This window comes from Erythrolamprus reginae, chromosome 5 (assembly GCF_031021105.1).
Source record: "Erythrolamprus reginae isolate rEryReg1 chromosome 5, rEryReg1.hap1, whole genome shotgun sequence".
Taxonomy (NCBI): domain Eukaryota; kingdom Metazoa; phylum Chordata; class Lepidosauria; order Squamata; family Dipsadidae; genus Erythrolamprus; species Erythrolamprus reginae.
This window is the reverse complement of record NC_091954.1, coordinates 113,440,637-113,461,169: the sequence shown is the minus strand read 5'-3', so window position 1 is coordinate 113,461,169 and position 20,533 is coordinate 113,440,637. Positions and strand designations below refer to the sequence as shown.

At 40.6% G+C, this 20,533-nt stretch overlaps 1 protein-coding gene across 1 annotated transcript in view; it reads right to left on the bottom strand.

The window, feature by feature from the left end:
- Window positions 1-20,533, bottom strand: part of LOC139168625 (cytochrome P450 2J5-like) — a 63,220-nt gene that overhangs the window by 35,269 nt on the left and 7,418 nt on the right. The window contains exons 2-4 of the mRNA XM_070754248.1: window positions 13,538-13,714; window positions 10,521-10,662; window positions 9,299-9,486 (exon numbers count right to left, since the gene is read on the bottom strand). Coding sequence (XP_070610349.1) covers window positions 9,299-9,486; window positions 10,521-10,662; window positions 13,538-13,714 — 507 coding nt within the window. The remainder of the gene's footprint in view (window positions 1-9,298; window positions 9,487-10,520; window positions 10,663-13,537; window positions 13,715-20,533) is intronic.

The window sequence follows — 20,533 nt, the reverse complement described above, 5'->3', positions numbered from 1 at the left end:
CTGTTGTTGCCCTCTGGCCCCATCTAGTGGCTGGAGAGACAAATATGCCCCAAGTATGTTGTTTGAAGCTGATCCTACCTATTTAGCCATCAGCCCCCACTTTCGAACAAGAACACCCTGGGAAGCCAGACTCCACTTCCTTTTGCATTTGGAGAAGGGAGAAGCACATGGTCATCCAAGGACAAACCCACCCAGAGCATCACTGGTGAGAATATTACCATTCTGAATTTGGTCTTCTATAAAGCAGAAACATAGAAGATTGATGGCAGAAAAAGAACTCATGGTCCATCTAGTCTGCCCTTATACTATTTCCTGTATTTTATCTTAGGATGGATATATGTTTATCCCATGCATGTTTAAATTCAGTGACTGTGGATTTACCAACCACGACTGCTGGAAGTTTGTTCCAAGGATCTACTACTCTTTCAGTAAAATAATATTTTCTCACATTACTTCTAATCTTTCCCCCACCTAACCTCAGATTGTGCCCCCTTGTTCTTGTGTTCACTTTCCTATTAAAAACACTTCCCTCCTGAACCTTATTTAACCCTTTAACATATTTAAATGTTTTGATCATGTCCCCCCTTTTCCTTCTGTCCTCCGGACTATACAGATTGAGTTTGTTTGTTTGTTTGTTTGTTTGTTTGTTTGTTTTCATTGTTTGTTTATTTATTTATTTATTTATTTATTCGTTCATTCATTCATTCATTCATTTATTCATTTATTCATTTATTCATTTATTCATTCATTTATTCATTTATTTATTCATTTATTTATTGTTAGAGTTGAAAGGGACCATGAAGGCCATCGAGTTCAACCCCCTGCCCAAGCAGGAACCCTATAGTACACCAGTCAAGTGGCAGTTTAATCTTCTCTTCTCTTCCTGATTCGGAAAGACTTTCCTGAAGTCTTTCCAATTTAGGCCAGAAACATGTAACAAATCTGAAAACCTTGGTAGATTTCTGCATTAAAAGTGGGTGAAATATTTTGGATCCGTACTGATTTTCAGCTTTTAGTTCATCACTCAATGTTTTATTGTGGATTCAAAGAAAAAACTATACATATATATATGTATCATTGGCTTTTTTAAAAAAAGCCTGCGAGTTCATACCCCTACTTATCAGGTCAAGAATCTACATAGGAAAGTTATTATGAAGAACATTTTCAAATAATTGCTCTGCATTCTAAAACCTGAGACTGCCCTTTATTCCCACAACTTTGCTGTGTGGATTTTGCTCATCTTGGAGGTTGGGATGATTTGTCAAGATAAGTAGTGCCCACATCACAGTAGAAAAAGTTGTCTCTGTTGCAGCAGGGGGGGGGGGGTGGTAATCAAAAATACACTGAGCCAGGTTCTCTTGATTGTAGGTTTATTTTATTTTATTTTATTTATTTATTTTGTCCAATACACAATAATACACAATGAAGGTAACAGAGGAAATAGAATTAGAGAAATAATAGAAGAGGGAATATAGGATAAAATAAATCAATGAGAGAATAGAAGAAAGATATAGGGATACAAGAGAAGATACATGGGATATGGGATATAAGAGAGACAATAGGACAGGGGTCGGAAGGCACTCTAGTGCACTTATACATGCCCCTTACTGACCTCTTAGGAAGAGGTCAACCGTAGACAGTCTAGGGGTAAAATGTTGAAGGTTAGGGGATGATACTACAGAGTCCGGTAATGAGTTCCACGCTTCAACAACTCTATTACTAAAGTCGTATTTTTTACAGCCAAGTTTGGAGTGGTTAATACTGAGCTTGAATCTGTTATGTGCTCTTGTGTTGTTGTGGTTGAAGCTGAAGTAGTCATTGACAGGCAGGACATTGCAGCATATAATCTTGTGGGCAATACTTAGATCATATTTAAGGTGTAGTTTTAAGCTTTCTAGGCCCGGGATTGTAAGCAAAGTTCCCTCTAACGCACGCAGTGCGCAGGGGCATGGGGAAAAACCAAGCTCAACCCAGAGTTTTCCATGCCAGCACGGTGGAGCCGGTGCCCCGTGGGCCCTAAGCCCTGCCCGGCTTCTCCGGCTCTGTCGCTGCCTGCGCTTCCCCGGGCGGCCTTGATGTCAGCGGGCCCCTGTGCCGTGGGGTGTGTGTGTGTGTGCAAGCCCCTTGCCTCCACTGCCTCCTCTTCCACCGCCCTGCTGCCTGAGCCCGTTTACAAGGGGCTGGTGGAAGATCCGATGTCGCTTTTACTCTTTCTTCCCCCTACCTTTAGCAAAAGCGACATTGGGTCTTCCACCAGCCCCTTGTAAACGGGCTCAGGCAGCAGGGCGGTGGAAGAGGAGGCGGTGGAGGCAAGGGGCTTCCACGTGCACCCCCCCATGGCACAAGGCGAGCATGGCGGTCAGGGCAGCAGGGCCCCGCTGACGTCAAGACCTGCAATGGCCATCAAAGCTGCTGACAGCAACCACCCGATTGCTGTGAAGGAGTCTCAAAAGCCCCCCCACTCGGAGAGAGGGGTGGGGGTTGGAGAGGGAGGATGAAGCTTCGGAGAGGGAGGATGAAAAGACGGGAGGGGCTGGAGCCGAGTGCCTCTTCCCCACCCCGTTGAGTAGAATATTGAGTAGAATACTCAAATAGAATAGTCATGTAGAAGCAAAATACGATGTTAAGGGATTATCGGTGGTAAGTTGGGTAGTTGAAGAGGTAGAACTCAGAGTTCTATAACAACAGCTCTTTATATAGTAGGCTAGTACAACAGCTTGTCCTTTTAAAGGGAGCTGTTGGACATCTCAACCAATAAGATTCAACCTATCTTCCCACTGGAGAGACGGGCCAATGAATTTAAATGATTGTTTCCCGCCTGAAATGTGGACCAGAGTGAAGCCTACGTTCACTCCTCATTAGCATACTTAACAACCGGTATACAGTGTTCACTCACTTTTCGCGGGGGATGTGTTCCGAGACCGTCCGCGAAAGTCGAATTTCCGCAAAGTAGAGATGCGGAAGTAAATACACTATTTTTGGCTATGAACAGTATCACAAGCCTTCCCTTAACACTTTAAACCCCTAAACTGCAATTTCTCATTCCCTTAGCAACCATTTAGATTATTACTCACCATGTTTATTTATTAAAGTTTATTTTAAAAAATATTTATTAAAGGTGGACGAATGTTTGGCAATGACATATGACATCATCGGGCAGGAAAAACCGTGGTATAGGGGGGAAAAACGCGAAGTATTTTTTAATTAATATTTTTGAAAAACCGTGGTATAGACTTTTCGCGAAGTTCGAACCCGCGAAAATCGAAGGGACACTGTATTAGAAACATTTCTCATACTGAATGGTTAATCTGTAACTAATTGTATGGCTTTTTAAAAAATGATGTTTAATTCTACAACTGTAAGGGAATAGCACACAGTTTGTAAGGGGGTGGATGCATTATCACTTTTTCGACAGGTTCTTCGTTGAGTTGTTTCACTCCTTCGGGCAACCGGAAGCTGAAGTTCCTCAACAGGCTGGTCAGAAAGGCGAAGATCTCAACTCTTGCCAGCTGCTCTCCCACACAGGAACGTTGACCTGTAGGCGAGTCAAAGCATGGATGAAGCAGAAAATAATCTGTTTTCCAGAGTGTACCCCATAAGCAAGGAAATCTGAAAAGATTCATACAGATGAAATAGATTTCCATGATAACCCTGGTGTCTTCTAGCAGACTCAATTCCTAGAGCTTTTTTCTCCCTTTACTTTATTTATTTATTTTATTTATTTATTACTTAGATTTGTATGCCGCCCCTCTCCGAAGACTCGGGGCAGCTCACAACACGTGGAACAAATCATAAATAATCTGACAAATTTAAAATATTTAAAGATTTAAAAAAGACCCCATATACTAACAGACATACACACAAGCATACCATATATAAATTAAACATGCCCAGGGGGAGATGTTTCAGTTCCCCCATGCCTGACGGCAAAGGTGGGTTTTAAGGAGTTTACGGAAGGCAGGAAGAGTAGGGGCAGTTCTAATCTCCGGGGGGAGTTGGTTCCAGAGGGCCGGTGCCGCCACAGAGAAGGCTCTTCCCCTGGGGCCCGCCAACCGACATTGTTTAGTTGACGGGACCCGGAGAAGGCCGACTCTGTGGGACCTAATCGGTCGCTGGGATTGGTGCGGCAGGAGGCGGTCTCGGAGATATTCTGGTCCAATGCCATGAAGGGCTTTAAAGGTCATAACCAACACTTTGAATTGTGACCGGAAACTGATCGGCAGCCAATGCAGACTGCGGAGTGATGGTGAAACATGGGCTTTGTCTGAGAGATGCCTTAATTCAGTTTGTATCAGATGACTGATATCTGAACAGAGGTTATGATAGAAATGTGAGGTTTTCTCTCTCTCTTTGGTTCAAACATGTAGAGTTGTAAGATCATTGTAAGTTACAAATGTAACTTACACACATACAGTACGTTGGCATTTCTTTTCTGTTAGTTTGGAAAATATTCCTGGAGGGGTCTGTAATATGGTAAGTGATTTAGCTTTACTAGATAAATGGTCAAAGCAATGGAAACTGCAGTTTAATGTTTCCAAATGTAAAATAATGCACTTGGGGAAAAGGAATCCTAAATCTGAGTATTGCATTGGCCGTTCTGTGTTAGCAAAAACTTCAGAAGGATTACGGGGTCGTGATTTCTGACAGTCTCTAAATAGGTGAGCAGTGTAGTTGGGCAATAGGAAAAGCAAGTAGGATGCTTGGCTGCATAGCTAGAGGTATAACAAGCAGGAAGAAGGAGATTGTGATCCCGCTGTATAGAGCGCTGGTGAGACCACATTTGGAATACTGTGTTCAGTTCTGGAGACCTCACTTACAAAAAGATATTGACAAAATTGAACGGGTCCAAAGACGGGCTACAAGAATGGTGGAAGGTCTTAAGCATAAAACGTATCAGGAAAGACTTAGTGAACTCAATCTGTATAGTCTGGAGGACAGAAGGGAAAGGGGGGACATGATCAAAACATTTAAATATGTTAAAGGGTTAAATAAAGTTCAAGAGGGAAGTGTTTTTAATAGGAAAGTGAACACAAGAACAAGGGGGCACAATCTGAGGTTAGATTTAGATTTAGATTTAGATTTATTGGATTTATATGCCGCCCCTCTCCGCAAACTCGGGGCGGCTCACAACAACAATAAAACAGTACATAATAAGGTTAGGTGGGGGAAAGATTAGAAGTAATGTGAGAAAATATTATTTTACTGAAAGAGTAGTAGATCCTTGGAACAAACTTCCAGCAGACGCGGTTGGTAAATCCACAGTCACTGAATTTAAATATGCCTGGGATAAAAATGTATCCATCCTAAGATAAAATACAGGAAATAGTATAAGGGCAGACTAGATGGACCATGAGGTCTTTTTCTGCCGTCAATCTTCTATGTTTCTATGTTATGATAGAAATGTGATGGAAGCTGACCAAGGAGAGATTCAACCTAGAAATAAGGAAGAACTTTCTGATGGTCCAAGCGATCAACCAGTGGCACGGCCTGCTGGCGGAAGTTGTGAACGCCCCAAATCTGGACATTGGACTGTCATTTGGCTGGGGAAGTGTAGGATTTCTTGCTTGGGCAGGGGGTTGGACTTGATGACCTGCAAGGTCCCTTTCAAGTATAAATGAATGAATGGATGGATGAAGGAAGGAAGAAAGAAAGAAAGAAAGAAAGAAAGAAGGAAGAAAGAAAGAAAGAAAGAAAGAAAGAAAGAAAGAAAGAAAGAAAGAAAGAGTCCATGATGTTCTGATGTTCCTTTTATAGTGTGAAAATCAGCTCAACGGAGAAGGGCTGCATATAAATCCAATCAATCAATCAATCAATCAATCAATCAATCAATCAAGCAAGCAAGCAAGCAAGCAAGCAAGCAAGCAAGCAAGCAAGCAAGCAAGCAAGCAAGCAAGCAAGCAAGCAAGCAAGCAAGCAAGCAAGCAAGCAAGCAAGCAAGCAAGCAAGCAAGCAAGCAAGCAAGCAAGCATGAATTCACCTATTTTTGGCATTTTTTTTGCAGAGCTGCACGCAATTAGTTAGTTAGCAGCAGTCCACCTCTGCCTAAACACCAGAGATAGTTGTGCAATCTTGTACACATCTTACAAAGTACCACTAGGTAAGACTGAAGTCTAACTATTGCTTTGCACACCGAAGTGTATAGCCTAGGGGGAAAATTCAGACTCTCTTAGTTTTGAAACCAGAAGGAATAAGGATTCCTCGGTTTCCTGAACAAACCATGATGATCTCAGCAGAGCTCAAGAGTGGTTTTGGGAATCTACACGTTATAACCTGCTTTGCAGTCATGGATATACCTGTTCCAAATGACAGAAACTCTTCCCGTTCAACGAACTTCCCATCCTTGTCTAAAAAGTGATTTGGGTTGAATTCTTTAGGTGTCTCCCATTGTTCAGGGTCAAGGAGAACGGAGCGCAGGTCGGCGATGACAATGGTGTTCTGTAAACAAAGAGGACAGTTTCATAATTCAAAAAGTACAAACAATATTGATGAACAATTTGGTTTTAGTCCTTTGTGGACTCACACTTGTTCATTTGAGCCTTGGTGGCGCAGTGGTTAGAGTGCAGTACTGCAAGCTGCTTCTGCTAGCTGTAGTTCAGCAGTTCAAATCTCACCAGGCTCAAGGTTGACTCAGCCTTCCATCCTTCTGAGGTTGGTAAAATAAGGACCCAGATTGTTGGGTCGAGGGGGGCGTTTGCCCAGGTTCGCCTGGTACACCAGTTGCGGCCCTATTTGGACCGGGAGTCACTGCTCACAGTCACTCATGCCCTCATCACCTTGAGGCTCGACTACTGTAACGCTCTCTACATGGGGCTACCTTTGAAAAGTGTTCGGAAACTTCAGATCGTGCAGAATGCAGCTGCGAGAGCTATCATGGGCTTTCCTAGATATGCCCATGTAACACCAACACTCCACAGTCTGCATTGGTTGCTGATCAGTTTCCGGTCACAATTCAAAGTGTTGGTCATGACCTATAAAGCCCTTCATGGCACCGGACCAGGGTATCTACGAGACCGCCTTCTGCCGCACGAACCCCAGCGACTGGTTAGGTCCCACAGAGTGGGCCTTCTCCGGGTCCTGTCAACAAAACAATGTTGCTTGGCAGGGCCCAGGGGAAAAGCCTTCTCTGTGGCGGCCCCGACCCTCTGGAATCAACTCCCCCCAGAGATTAGAATTGCCCCCACCCTCCTTGCCTTTCGTAAGCTCCTTAAGACCCACCTCTGTCGTCAGGCAATCTGTATAGTCTGGAGGACAGAAGGAAAAGGGGAGACATGATCGAAACATTTAAATATATTAAAGGGTTAAATAAGGTCCAGGAGGGAAGTGTTTTTAATAGGAAAGTGAACACAAGAACAAGGGGACACAATCTGAAGTTAGTTGGGGGAAAGATCAAAAGCAACATGAGAAAATATTATTTTACTGAAAGAGTAGTAGATCCTTGGAACAAACTTCCAGCAGATGTGGTAGATAAATCCACAGTAACTGAATTTAAACATGCCTGGGATAAACATATATCCATCCTAAGATAAAATACAGAAAATAGTATAAGGGCAGACTAGATGGACCATGAGGTCTTTTTCTGCCGTCAGACTTCTATGTTTCTATGGGGGAATTGAGACATTCTTCCCCCCTAAGCCTTTATAATTTATGCATGGTATGTTTGTTGCATGGATGTTTAGTTTTATAGTAAGGGTATCTTAGTTGTTTTTAGTATGATGTTTTTTATTACTGTTGTTAGCCGCCCAGAGTCTACGGAGAGGGGCGGCTTACAAATAAAAAATAATAATAAAATAAATAATAATAATAATGTGCTGACTCTGTAAGCCGCTTAGAGAGGGTTGTAAAACACTGTGTAGCGATATATAAGCCTACGTACTATTGCTATTGTTATTTCCAGAGCAGTTTCAGAGAGTAATAGTTGCTCAACTGTTTAGTTTCTTTTCTTCCATCCCTTCCATTAAAACAGAGAACTGGGTGCATATTTATCACATCAAAACTGGACAAAGAAACATGTCCAGATATGACTACAATTCTGAACTTTATTTCAGCCCTTAATCTATTACCGGTATCATCTTCCTAGAATAAATAGAAAAGGCTTATGGAATCTGAAAGGCATTTGGATTTTGTTGTAGTTAGCTCTGGCCCAGCTTCTGCCCCAAGGAATGTGCAGGTGGATGTTGGGGAAACATCCACATGCTGCAGGCCTGTTTTGCTCCCGATGGAATCTGACGACAAAGCCTCCTCTGACCAAGGAAGCATGAGTGACAGGGAAGAGGGGAGTTTGGCAGACAGCCCAGGAGGAGATCAATCATCTGTATCATCCCAGGATTCTGAACAAGAATTAATGACACATCCACGCATGCGTAGAGTGATGCATAGGAGACAACAACTGAAGGATTATTACAAGAGAAAATGAGGCCACCTATGGTTGGATAGGGCTGCTGTAATTAGTGCTACAGATAAAAATGCAGCTTGGTGTTTTAGCCTCATGGCAGTTTATCTGATTCATTGTTTCGTCAACATCGTGGTTTTTGTGCTGTTCAAGATTGTGTGTGGACTCTCTGGACTTTAGAATTGGACTTTCCCAGTTATTGGGTGAGCAATTGGACTGCATTTAACCTGTGCCTTGTGTGTACCAGAAAATCCCTTTGACATTTAAAAAGCGAGCTGTTTCTGTTTTTCTGTTGATAAAGACTTTTGGGTTTTCCTTTTATCGTGTGGTGCGTGTCTTCCTGGACTAATTACCCTGTAATTACGGGCGGTTGAAACACACCAGCAGAACAGATTTAAACCCATAATCCACATTAGTTTGCTATTCTTGCTGATTCAATTTTGCATGACAACATTGGCAGTTCCTAAGAACATAACATAACAAGAGCCATGATTAATCAGGCCAAAGCCCATCGAGTCCAGCATTCTGTGTCACACAGTGGCCCACCAATTGTCCATGGGGATCTTGAGCAGAAAGAGAAGGCAAGACCCTCCCTTTCCCTTGACCCCCAGCAAATGGGACCCAAGGGAATCTTTCCTGCCTCAACCAACATAGAGGCGGCACTTGGACATCCCTTTCAATAACCACCTATGATACACTTGGCATCCATGAATCTGTCTAATCCTGCCTTGAAGCTATCCAGGCTGACAGCTGTCACGACCTCTTCTGAAAGGGAATTCCATAAACCAATGACCCTCTGGGTGAAGAAATAATTTCCCTTTATTTGTCCTCCTGCTTCTATCCAAGTGCCATATTCTGCTTTTCCTTCCATGTTGGGCTACTAGAATGCAGCCCAAACACATCTCTCACCTTAGGGATGAGATAGCCCCTCATCTTCACATCCTTTGTAGTTTGTCTGGGAAGCCCAACTAGCAAGACACTTTTTAAACGCTGCATTTCATGAATCACAGCATTGGTGTAGGGCAGCTTCTTCCGATCCTGATATGAAATTGACCCCGAGAAGCCAAACATATCTTCAATTTCCTTCTGGATTTTCTCTAGAAAAGAAACAACAGAAATAGAAGCTTCATTTTATTCATTCGTGTTCTTCAAAGGTTCTGGCCCTCTCTTTCAAGTTAGTATCTACTTCTGGGGTCCATTATAGAAACATAGAAGTCTGACGGCAGAAAAAGACCTCATGGTCCATCTAGTCTGCCCTTATACTATTTTCTGTATTCTATCTTAGGATGGATCTATGTTTATCCCAGGCAGGTTTAAATTCAGTTCCTGTGGATTTATCCACCACGTCTGCTGGAAGTTTGTTCCAAGGATCTACTACTCTTTCAGTGAAATAATATTTTCTCACGTTGCTTTTGATCTTTCCCCCAACTAACTTCAGATTGTGTCCCCTTGTTCTTGTGTTCACTTTCCTATTAAAAACACTTCCCTCCTGAACCTTATTTAACCCTTTAACATATTTAAATGTTTCGATCATGTCCCCCTTTTCCTTCTGTCCTCCAGACTCTACAGATTGAGTTCATTAAGTCTTTCCTGATACGTTTTATGCTTAAGACCTTACACCATTCTTGTAGCCCGTCTTTGGACCCGTTCAATTTTGTCAATATCTTTTTGTAGGTGAGGTCTCCAGAACTGAACACAGTATTCCAAATGTGGTCTCACCAGCGCTCTATATAGCGGGATCATAATCTCCCTCTTCCTGCTTGTTATACCTCTACCTATGCAGCCAAGCATCCTACTTGCTTTCCCTACCGCCTGACTGCACTGTTCACCCATTTTGAGACTGTCAGATTATCTTTTAGGATCCTCATGTTCACAGCCCCGGCCTTCAACTCCAGTCACCAGTTCATTGATCATTATTTATTTATTAGATTTTTTAAAAAAGCAATACAAACACATACAAAACATTAATAAATAATAAAGTTTTTGATTTCTTTTAATCCCGCTAAGTTCATACATCTACTTATAGAATCAAGAATCTACATAGGAAAATTATAATGGAGAACAGATTTCAAATAATTTCTGTGCATTTGAAAACAAGTGACTCTTGTTCCATTAGCCATGTCGGTCTTACCTTGGACGTTGGGATGATTGGTCAAGAGAAGCAACGCCCACATCATAGTACCGAAGGTTGTGTCTATTCCAGCACCAAAAAAATCAAAAATACACTGAACTAGGTTCTTTTCACTGTAGGTAGAGTTGGGGTCTTTCCTGCTCTGATGTTTAAAATGGAAAATGAAAATTACAATGAATCCGATGCAGCTTTTTTATAATTATTTCTGTTTCTGTGTCACAAGTCAATGCAGGAAAGCAATATTTAAAGTGGTAGTTTCACATTAAGACCTGAATACTCACGAGCCAGAAAGAGGGCTGTGAAGGTTGTGAAAATATCTACAGACCTCTCACATCCTGGACGTAAACTGTTTCATCTTCTTTTCTCAGGATGATGCTGTAAGGCAGTGGAACCCCCAACACTTTACCCTTAGATTATCTACGGTTGACCTATCCAGATTCCTAAGAGGTCAGTAAGGGGCGAGTACAAGTGCACTAGAGTACCTTCCGTCCCCTGTCCTATTGCTCTCCTATATCTCCTATACCTTTCTTCTATTCCTATATCTCTTCTTCTATTCTTTCATTGATATGTTCTATTACTATACCTTCTTTTCTATTATTTCTTAGATATATTTTACTATGAGTATCTCCTCTATAACCTTCATCATGTATTTTACTATGTGTATATAGATATATACCCACTAAAACCCTCATTGTGTATTGGACAAAATAAATAAATAAATAAATAAATAAATACATACTCCATTTCATTGAGGGCCTCATCAGGGTTGTGCTTGACCTTTGGGGGGGGGCAGGGGGGGCATGTCTAGCTTGTGGTGGCCCGAGTGCTCTGACAGACAAAATGGGCTCTCAAACTCCATTTTTGACTGCGATGGCCTCCTGCAGCCCTCTCCCAGTGAAAATGGAGCTCGAGAGGGTTGTGTGTCACCTTGTGGGCTCTGTTTTTGGCTGTTGATGGCCTCCTTTAGCAATCTGCTAGTTAAATAGAGCTCAGGAGGGCTGTGTGTGGCCTTGTGGGCTCCATTTGCAGCTGCAACAGTCTCCTGCAACCCTCTGCCAGCAAAAATGGAGCTCCGAGGGCCACATGCAGCCTTCCTGGTCTCCATTTTCGCTGGCAGAAACATTCTGGGCTGATCCTGCACTATTTCCAGGGTAGTCTTGTGGGCCAGATCTAAGCACCCCACAGACCAGATCTAACCTACGGGCCCTGCACTTGAAACCCCTGCTGTAAGGCTTTGCACACCAAAACAACTAGACACAAAGCCATTTTTTCTCCCATGCCATCACTCGGCTAAACAATTAATTCCCACAAGACTGTCTTATGCCCTGCGATGTCAAACTGTCTACAGGGCTGTACAGTGATACCTTGTCTTACAAACTTAATTGGTTCTGGGACGAGGTTCTTAAGGTGAAAAGTTTGTAAGACGAAACAATGTTTCCCATAGGAATCCATGGAAAAGTGATTAATGCATGCAAGCCCAAAATTCACCCCTTTTGCCAGCCGAAGGCCCGCTTTTGCGCTGCTGGGATTCTCCTGAAGCTCCCCTCCATGGGAAACCCCACCTCCGGACTTCGGTGTTTTTGCAATGCTGCATGGGAATCCCAGCATCACAAAAACGAGCGCTTCGCTGGCAACGGAAGTCCGGAGGTGGAGTTTCCCAGCAAAGGGAGCATCAGTGAAATCGCAGCATCGCAAAAACACCGAAGTCCTAGAAACCCCACCTCCGGACCTCTGTGTTTTTGCAATGTTGCAATTTCACCGAGGCTCCCCTCACTGGGTGGAGCTCCAAATTTTGCTTCTGGAACTGCATTCCTGACCATTCCTGTAGGAGCCCATCACTGGGTCTAGTTCAACCCCCTGCTTAGGCAGGAAACCCTACACCAGACAAATGGTTATCCAACATCTTCGTATAAACTTCCAGTATTGGAGCATTCACAACTTCTGGAGCCAAATTGTTCCATTGATTAATTATTCCAACTACAGTGGTACCTCTTCTTACGAATGCCTCTACTGACGAACTTTTTGAGATACGAACCTGGTGTTTAAGATTTTTTTGCCTCTTCTTCTGAACTATTTTCACCTTATGAACCCAAGCCACCACTGCTGGGATGCCCTGTCTCCGGACTTCCATTGCCAACCAAAGCACTGGGATTCCCCCGAGACTCCCCTCGCTGGGAAACCCCACCTCCAGACTTCCATTGCCAGCTGAAGCACCCGTTTTTGCATTGCTGGGATTCCCCTGAGGCTCCCCTCGCTGGGATTCCCTTCATTTTTGCCAGCTCTGCTTTGAATCCCAGCGAGGTAAGGCTCAGGGAAATCCCAGCAATGCAAGAATGGGCGCTTCGGCTGGCAACGGAAGTCCAGAAGTGGGGTTTCCCAGCGAGGGGAGTCTCAGGGAAATCCCACCAAGAACGGGCACTTCGGCTGGCAATGGGAGTCCGGAGGCGGGGATTCCCCATGGCACAAGGCAAAAGGGGTGACTTTTGGGATGGGGTTGCATGCATTATTTGTTTTTACACTGATTCCTAAGGGGGAAATTGCTTCTTCTTATGAACTTTTCTACTTACGAAGCTAGTCATGGAACAAATTAAGTTCATAAGAAGAGGTACCACTGTATCAGGAAATTTCTTCTTAGTTCTAAGTTGTTTCTCTCCTTAATTAGAATAGAATAGAATGGAATGGAATGGAATGGGATAGAAGAGAATTCTCTGATAATTCTTTTCCTTCACAATGGAATTTCTTCAGAAAGCATGGGGAAGAGATGAAGGGAAAATGTGAGAGGGTGACAAATGAAAATAATTCTAACTTACCCCACAAAGAATTTCCCTTGTCTAAGGAGAGTTCAAGATTGCAAAGGTACAACAATATAACTCTTATTTAGAAGCAATCTGAATTAACATGGGCTAAAGTCACAATAGAAAATCCAATAAAGACAATTTCAGTAGCTCCCCCTGTTCCCTTATAGCGAGGAAAGTAATAATCCCTTGCCCATGTATGGAACCACCGTAAAACCATACCTTCTCCATCTGTAGAAGATAGTAATCAATGAAATCTTGTGGCTCATGGAGAGATTTGGATTCCTTGTGTTTCTCTATTTCCTGCTTTGCAAAAGAAGTGATCATCCCTATAGCAGCCGAAGCCTCCTTGTGAGGGCCTGGGAGGTAGCTCATCAATCGTGGGAGCACAAAAAGCATCTAGTACAAATGGAAATTGGAAAAATTATTTATTTCCCATCGCAATTAGAAAAGACTCTCAGCAGTTCACAGTAACAGAGAGCACTTAATAATCAAAGAAAAACATTGCAAGCACATTAAAACATGGCAAACAATACATAGTGTCAGGCTTCAAAAACTCTCCAGAAAAGCTGTTTCCAAATTATTATTTTTTTATTTCTTTTTTTATTTCTTTTTTTTATTTTATTTTTATTTTATTTTTATTTTGATTTTGATTTTTATTTTTATTTTTATTTTTATTTTTATTTTTATTTTTATTTTTATTTTTATTTTTATTTTTATTTTTATTTTTATTTTTATTTTTATTTTTATTTTTATTTTTATTTTTATTTTTATTTTTATTTTTATTTTTATTTTTATTTTTATTTTTATTTTTATTTTTATTTTTATTTTTATTTTTATTTTTATTTTTATTTTTATTTTTATTTTTATTTTATTTTTATTTTTATTTTATTTTTATTTTATTTTTATTTTTATTTTTATTTTTATTTTTATTTTATTTTATTTTTATTTTTATTTTTATTTATTTTTATTTTTATTTTTATTTTTATTTTTATTTTTATTTTTATTTTTATTTTTATTTATTTATTTATTTATTTATTTTTTATTTATTTATTTTATTTTTATTTTTATTTTTATTTTTATTTTTATTTATTTTTATTTTTATTTTTATTTTTATTTTTATTTTTATTTTTATTTTTATTTTTATTTTTATTTTTATTTTTATTTTTATTTTTATTTTTATTTTTATTTTTATTTTTATTTTTATTTTTATTTTTATTTTTATTTTTATTTTTATTTTTATTTTTATTTTTATTTTTATTTTTTATTTTTATTTTTTTAATTGTTTTTATTTATTTTTATTTTTAGAGTTGTATGCCACCCCTCCCTGAAGACTTGGGGAGGGGATTGGATCAGGATTTCAGAATGGCTTAGGTGGGGCATGGCCCAAAAAATGTTGGGAACCCCTGATCTAGAGCTATTAAAACAAGGAATCGTGGTTGACCATCTGCTGATCATACTGAAATGAGGGATTCATTCATGGGCAGAACCACTTTGGTGTGGTTGGTAAGGCACCAGCCTAGAAACTAGATACAGTGATACCTCTACCTAAGAACACCTCCACTTACTAATTTTTCTAGATAAGAACCAGGTATACAAGATTTTTTCGCCTCTTCTCAAGAACCATTTTCTACTTACAAACCCGAGCCTCCGAAACTGTAACTGGAAAAGGCGGGGAATAGCCTCCGTGGGGCCTCTCTAGGAATCTCCTGGGAGGAAACTGGTGCGGAAAAGGTGGGGAGAAGCCTCCGTGGGGCCTCTCTAGGAATCTCCTGGGGTCTCCACCCTCCCTGTGGTTTCCCCAATCACACACATTATTAGCTTTTACAATGACTCCTTTGGGGAAAATTGCTTTTTCTTACAAACCTTTCTACTTTCTACTTAAGAACCTGGTCACGGAACGAATTAAGTTCATAAGTAGAGGTACCACTGTACTCTTGCGTTCTAGTTGTAACTAAAGCACTAACTCAACCAGTGTTCCCTCTAATATTTTTTTTTGGGGGGGGCGGAAAAGTATAGTGTCTGAGCGGCAGTCCCTTCGGGACTGGGCGGCACAGAAATAATAAACAAACAAACAAACAAACAAACAAACAAACAAACAAACAAATAAAAAACCCACCCTGTTTTGCCTCAGAGAATTTCAAAATAAAATACTGTACTGTGTGTCTATAACAGTGAGCTCATAATAGGGCAACTCTATCAATATCAAGATGCCACTTAAAGAGTTGAGCTAGTTTCAAACTAGATTTTGATTTTCTTTCTCTCTTCCTTACTCCCATTCTTTTTCTTTCTCTTTTCCTTCCTCTCTTTTTTCTATCTGTTTCTCTCTCTTCCTCTCTTCCTCTCTCTCTCCTTCCCTCTCACTCTTTCCCTCTCGGCTTCTGGGCAGGTTTGGAAAACTCTGAGTTGATGATGATTTTTAAGTGAGCGATTGCTCACTGCTCAGCTTAGAGGAAACTATGAACTCAACTGTATGACACTGGAGGAGTTCTTGGCTCTCAGACCTTGGAGGAGAATGGCAAACCACTTCCAAAATCTTGACAAGGAAACTACAAAGACCTGTCAAGGCTTTTCACCTTGAGTCAAGACTGATTCACAGACAGACACAATTACTGGGGTGTAATGGTACAATCGAAGATTTCCAAGGCTTCCTCACTGGATTACATTCGTGATTCCATGAAATTACTGATGGAACCATAGGTTTTTGGGGAGCTTTAATATAAAACATGACTCACCACATGAAAAAAGCAACCAGAGAATTTCACAATAGTTTCAAGAGCTTTAATTAATTTTCGGAAGTTCTCATCTTCAGGAGCAAACTGGTGTCCAAAACTCAAAGCACATATGACATTAGAAACTGCATTTGCTACTGGACATGAAGGGTCAAAAGGCTGTCCTGAAAACAAAGATATTTAGAGAAAGATATTTCATAATGAATTATTAAAGAACGGGAGAAGGGAGGAAGGGTGGGAGAAAGGAAAGGAAGGAAGGAAGGAAGGAAGGAAGGAAGAAAGAAAGAAAGAAAGAAAGAAAGAAAGAAAGAAAGAAAGAAAGAAAGAAAGTGTTGTGGTTAGCTCTGGCCCAGCTCCTGCCCCAAGGACTGTGGATGTGGGGGAGACATCCACATGCCGCAGGCCTGTTTTGCCCCTGGTGGAATCTGATGATGAAGGCTCCTCTGACCAAGAAGACATGAGTGACAGGGAGGAAGAGAGTGTGGCAGACAGCTCAGAAGGAGATCAATTATCTAGCTCCTCCTTGGATTCGGAACAAGAGTTAATGATACAGCCACGCATGCGGAGAGCGATGCATAGGCAACAACAACTGAGAGATTATTATCAAAGAAAATGAGGCCACCTGTGGTTGGGTGGGGCTGGGGTAATTAATGAGGCTGCTATAAATAGCAGCCTGTGGGTTTGGCCATTGTGGAGGATTATCTGATCTTTGTGTTTTGTGACTGCTTTACTGACTTTGACCTTTTGTGTGCTGATTTTCCCCCGCTTTGAAACTAAACCAGAGCAAAGTGTGTTTCACTTTGTGAAAGAAGAAGGACTGTGAATTGCCTCATAGCTGCAAGCTAAGTAGCACAGAACTGATAAGGGACTTGTATAAATTACCAGTTTGTTTGGAGACGAGTGCTCTTTGCTATACCGAAAGAGGGCTTAGGTTAAATGAATTTTCATTATAAAGAACATTGTTTTGAATTTTCAAACGTGTGTGTGTCTGAAATTTGTACCTGTGAATTTTTGGGAGGATTCTACCAGAGAGCCCGACAGAACAGAACAGAAAGAAAGAAAGAAAGAAAGAAAGAAAGAAAGAAAGAAAGAAAGAAAGAAAGAAAGAAAGAAAGAAAGAAAAATTGGGAACTCCGTCAATTGTTTCAAAATTAAAAAAGAAATAAAATTCCATTTCTATTCTTTAAAATACTCAGAATAGGAAAGATTTGGGCAGATGCAGACTTTTTTGACATACCTTTTGTTTCTCTAAAGATCTCCACCAACGTCTGAGCTACGTCTTCTATCTGATGCTCAATGCTTTTCTTCCCCAGGCCCAGCTTCCGCAGAGAAGTGATGCCAATGTGTCGCTGCTGTTTCCAGGTGTGGCCATTGGAGAAAATAATTCCTGAGGGCATCAGCAGACAATGTTAAGTGATTCTTTATAACATTCATGTTAAAAAAACCCTAGTTAGGTCCAGTTCATGCTAAATATCTCTGGATTTCAGATGGGAACACCAAACTTTTATCACATGTTGCCATTTTGTAAGATTCTGGCTCTGTTATTATTATTATTATTATTATTATTTTTACAAAAATAGTTATTCCTTTTGGGAGTCACATAGACATCAGGAAGTGCATGTAGTTGGGCATCATTGTGCCAAGCCGATGACACATTGACAGCTACCCTGAAACTGATAAATGTATATACATTTCGTAAGCTCCTTAAAACCCACCTCTGTCGTCAGGCATGGGGGAATTGAGATACTCCTTTCCCCCTAGGCCTGTACAATTTATGCATGGTATGTCTGTGTGTATGTTTGGTTTTTTAATAAGGATTTTTAGCTATTTTAAATATTAGATTTGTTATATGCTGTTTTGTTATTGTTGTTAGCCGCCCCGAGTCTATGGAGAGGGGCGGCATACAAATCTAATAAATAAATCCATATCCATATCCATATCCATATACATTACATATCCATATACATATGCATATGCATATGCATATGCATATACATATACATATACATATACATATACATAGATACAAATCTAATGATAAAAATGGAAAAACTAATTTAAAAATACATTATAAAAGCTTATCTACTACACAGTTATAAACACTCAGTCCAACTAAATAAAAAACATAATAAACATAATAATGTCATCAAAAAAGGAGGGGGGAGATTAATCCCCCCACGCCTGGCGGCAAAGATGAGTCTTCAACATTTTACAGAAGGTGAGGAGGGTAGAGGCAGTTCAAATTTCCAGGGGGAGTTGATTCCAGATGGCCAGGGCCACCACAGAGAAGGCTCTTCCCATGGGTCCCGTCAGAGGGCATTGTTTTGTCGACGGGACCCGGAGAAGGCCAACTCTGTGGGACCTAATTGGCCACTGGGATTCGTGCGGCAGAAGGCGGTCCCAGAGGTATTCTGGTCTGATGCCATGTAGGGCTTTATATGTCATTACCAACACTTTGAATTGTGACAGGAAACTGATCGGCAACCAGTGCAGGCTGTGGAGTGTTGATGCATTCCTATTACTATTTAGTCTTCTCATCGTTCCTATCACCCATTTCCTCCCACTTATGACTGAATTATAATCTGTTGCTTGTAGCCTTATGATTTATATTAATATTGTTTCCTGATTGCTTATTTGTACCCGATGACAATCATTAAGTGTCATGATTCTTGACAAATCTATATTTTCTTTTATGTGCACTGAGAGCATATGCACCCAAGACAAATTCCTTGTGTGTCCAATTACACTTGGCCAATAAAGAATTCTATTCTTTAAAAAATATATATATAAGTGCATTTTCATTGATATAAGTAAGTTATATTATTTATCAAGCACTCTAATTTTTAAGGAAGCAGTTATGTAAGTGTAGAATTCACTAAAAGAATGGTTTCTTCATAATCATATATCAGCCAGAAAAGGAGGAAGAAATTTCAATGCATCAACAAATGCGAATTTTCTCCCCGAACTTAAAAAGACATGAATCTTCATAGAAGATGGCAAGAGGAACAAACCAGGCAACCAGTCTAGAGAAGCGATGGAGGAAGAGTAAGTCCGATCCAATCGAACACTTGTAAGAGCTCATATTAAGACTTCTGCTGCACGAATCCCAGCGACCAGTTAGGTCCCACAGAGTGGGTCTTCTCCGGGTCCCGTCAACTAAACAATGCCGCTTGGCGGGACCCAGGGGAAGAGCCTTCTCTGTGGCGGCCCCGGCCCTCTGGAACCAACTCCCCCCAGAGATTAGAATTGCCCCCACCCTCCTTGCCTTTCGTAAGCTACTTAAAACCCACCTCTGCCACCAGGCATGGGGAAATTGAGATACTCTTTCCCTCTAGGCCTTTAAAATTTTATGCATGGTATGTCTGTATATATGTTTGGTTTTTTTATTAATGGGTTTTTAATCATTTTTAGTATTGGATTATTATTGTACGCTGTCTTATTATTGCTGTTAGCCGCCCCGAGTCTCCGGAGAGGAGCGTCATACAAATCCAATAAATAAAATAAATAAATAAAATAAATAAACCATGAATAGGAATAAAAATAGTGTGAATTTGCATAAAAATAGAAGATTGATGGGGGGGGGAAAGACCTCATGGTCCATCTAGTCTGCCCTTATACTATGGAATGCTATGGAGATCCGCAATAATGTGGTGTGAAATGGATTATAGCAATATTTCTTTCATTATTTCTTTTATTTATTATTTCGATTTCTAGGCTGCCCTTCTCCTGAGACTCAGGGCTTAGTGATTTCTGACAGTCTCAAAATGGGTGAACAGTGCAGTCAGGCGGTAGGGAAAGCAAGTAGGATGCTTGGCTGCACAGCTAGAGGTATAACAAGCAGGAAGAGGGAGATTATGATCCTGCTATATAGAGCGCTGGTGAGACCCCATTTGGAATACTGTGTTCAGTTCTGGAGATCTCACGTACAAAAAGATATTGACAAAATTGAATGGGTCCAAAGACGGGCTACAAGAATGGTGGAAGGTCTTAAGCATAAAACGTATCAGGAAAGACTTCATGAACTCCATCTGTATAGTCTGGAGGACAGAAGGAAAAGGGGGGACATGATCGAAACATTTAAATATGTTAAAGGGTTGAGGGAAGTGTTTTTAATAGGAAAGTGAACCCAAGAACAAGGGGACAAAATCTGAAGTTTATTGGGGGAAAGATCAAAAGCAACATGAGAAAATATTATTTTACTGAAAGAGTAGTAGATCCTTGGAACAAACTTCCAGCAGACGTGGTTGATAAAGCCACAGAATTTAAACATGCCTGGGATAAACATATATCCATCCTAAGATAAAATACAGAAAATAGTATAAGGGCAGACTAGATGGACCGTGAGGTCTTTTTCTGCCGTCAGTCTTTTACGTTTCTATGTTTCTATCTCATAACTGTAAATCATTTTGTTTATTATCCCTTACTTCCCCACCTCCCATGCTATACATATTATCCCCTTAAATTGTAATAGTGTGAAAGTTATTTA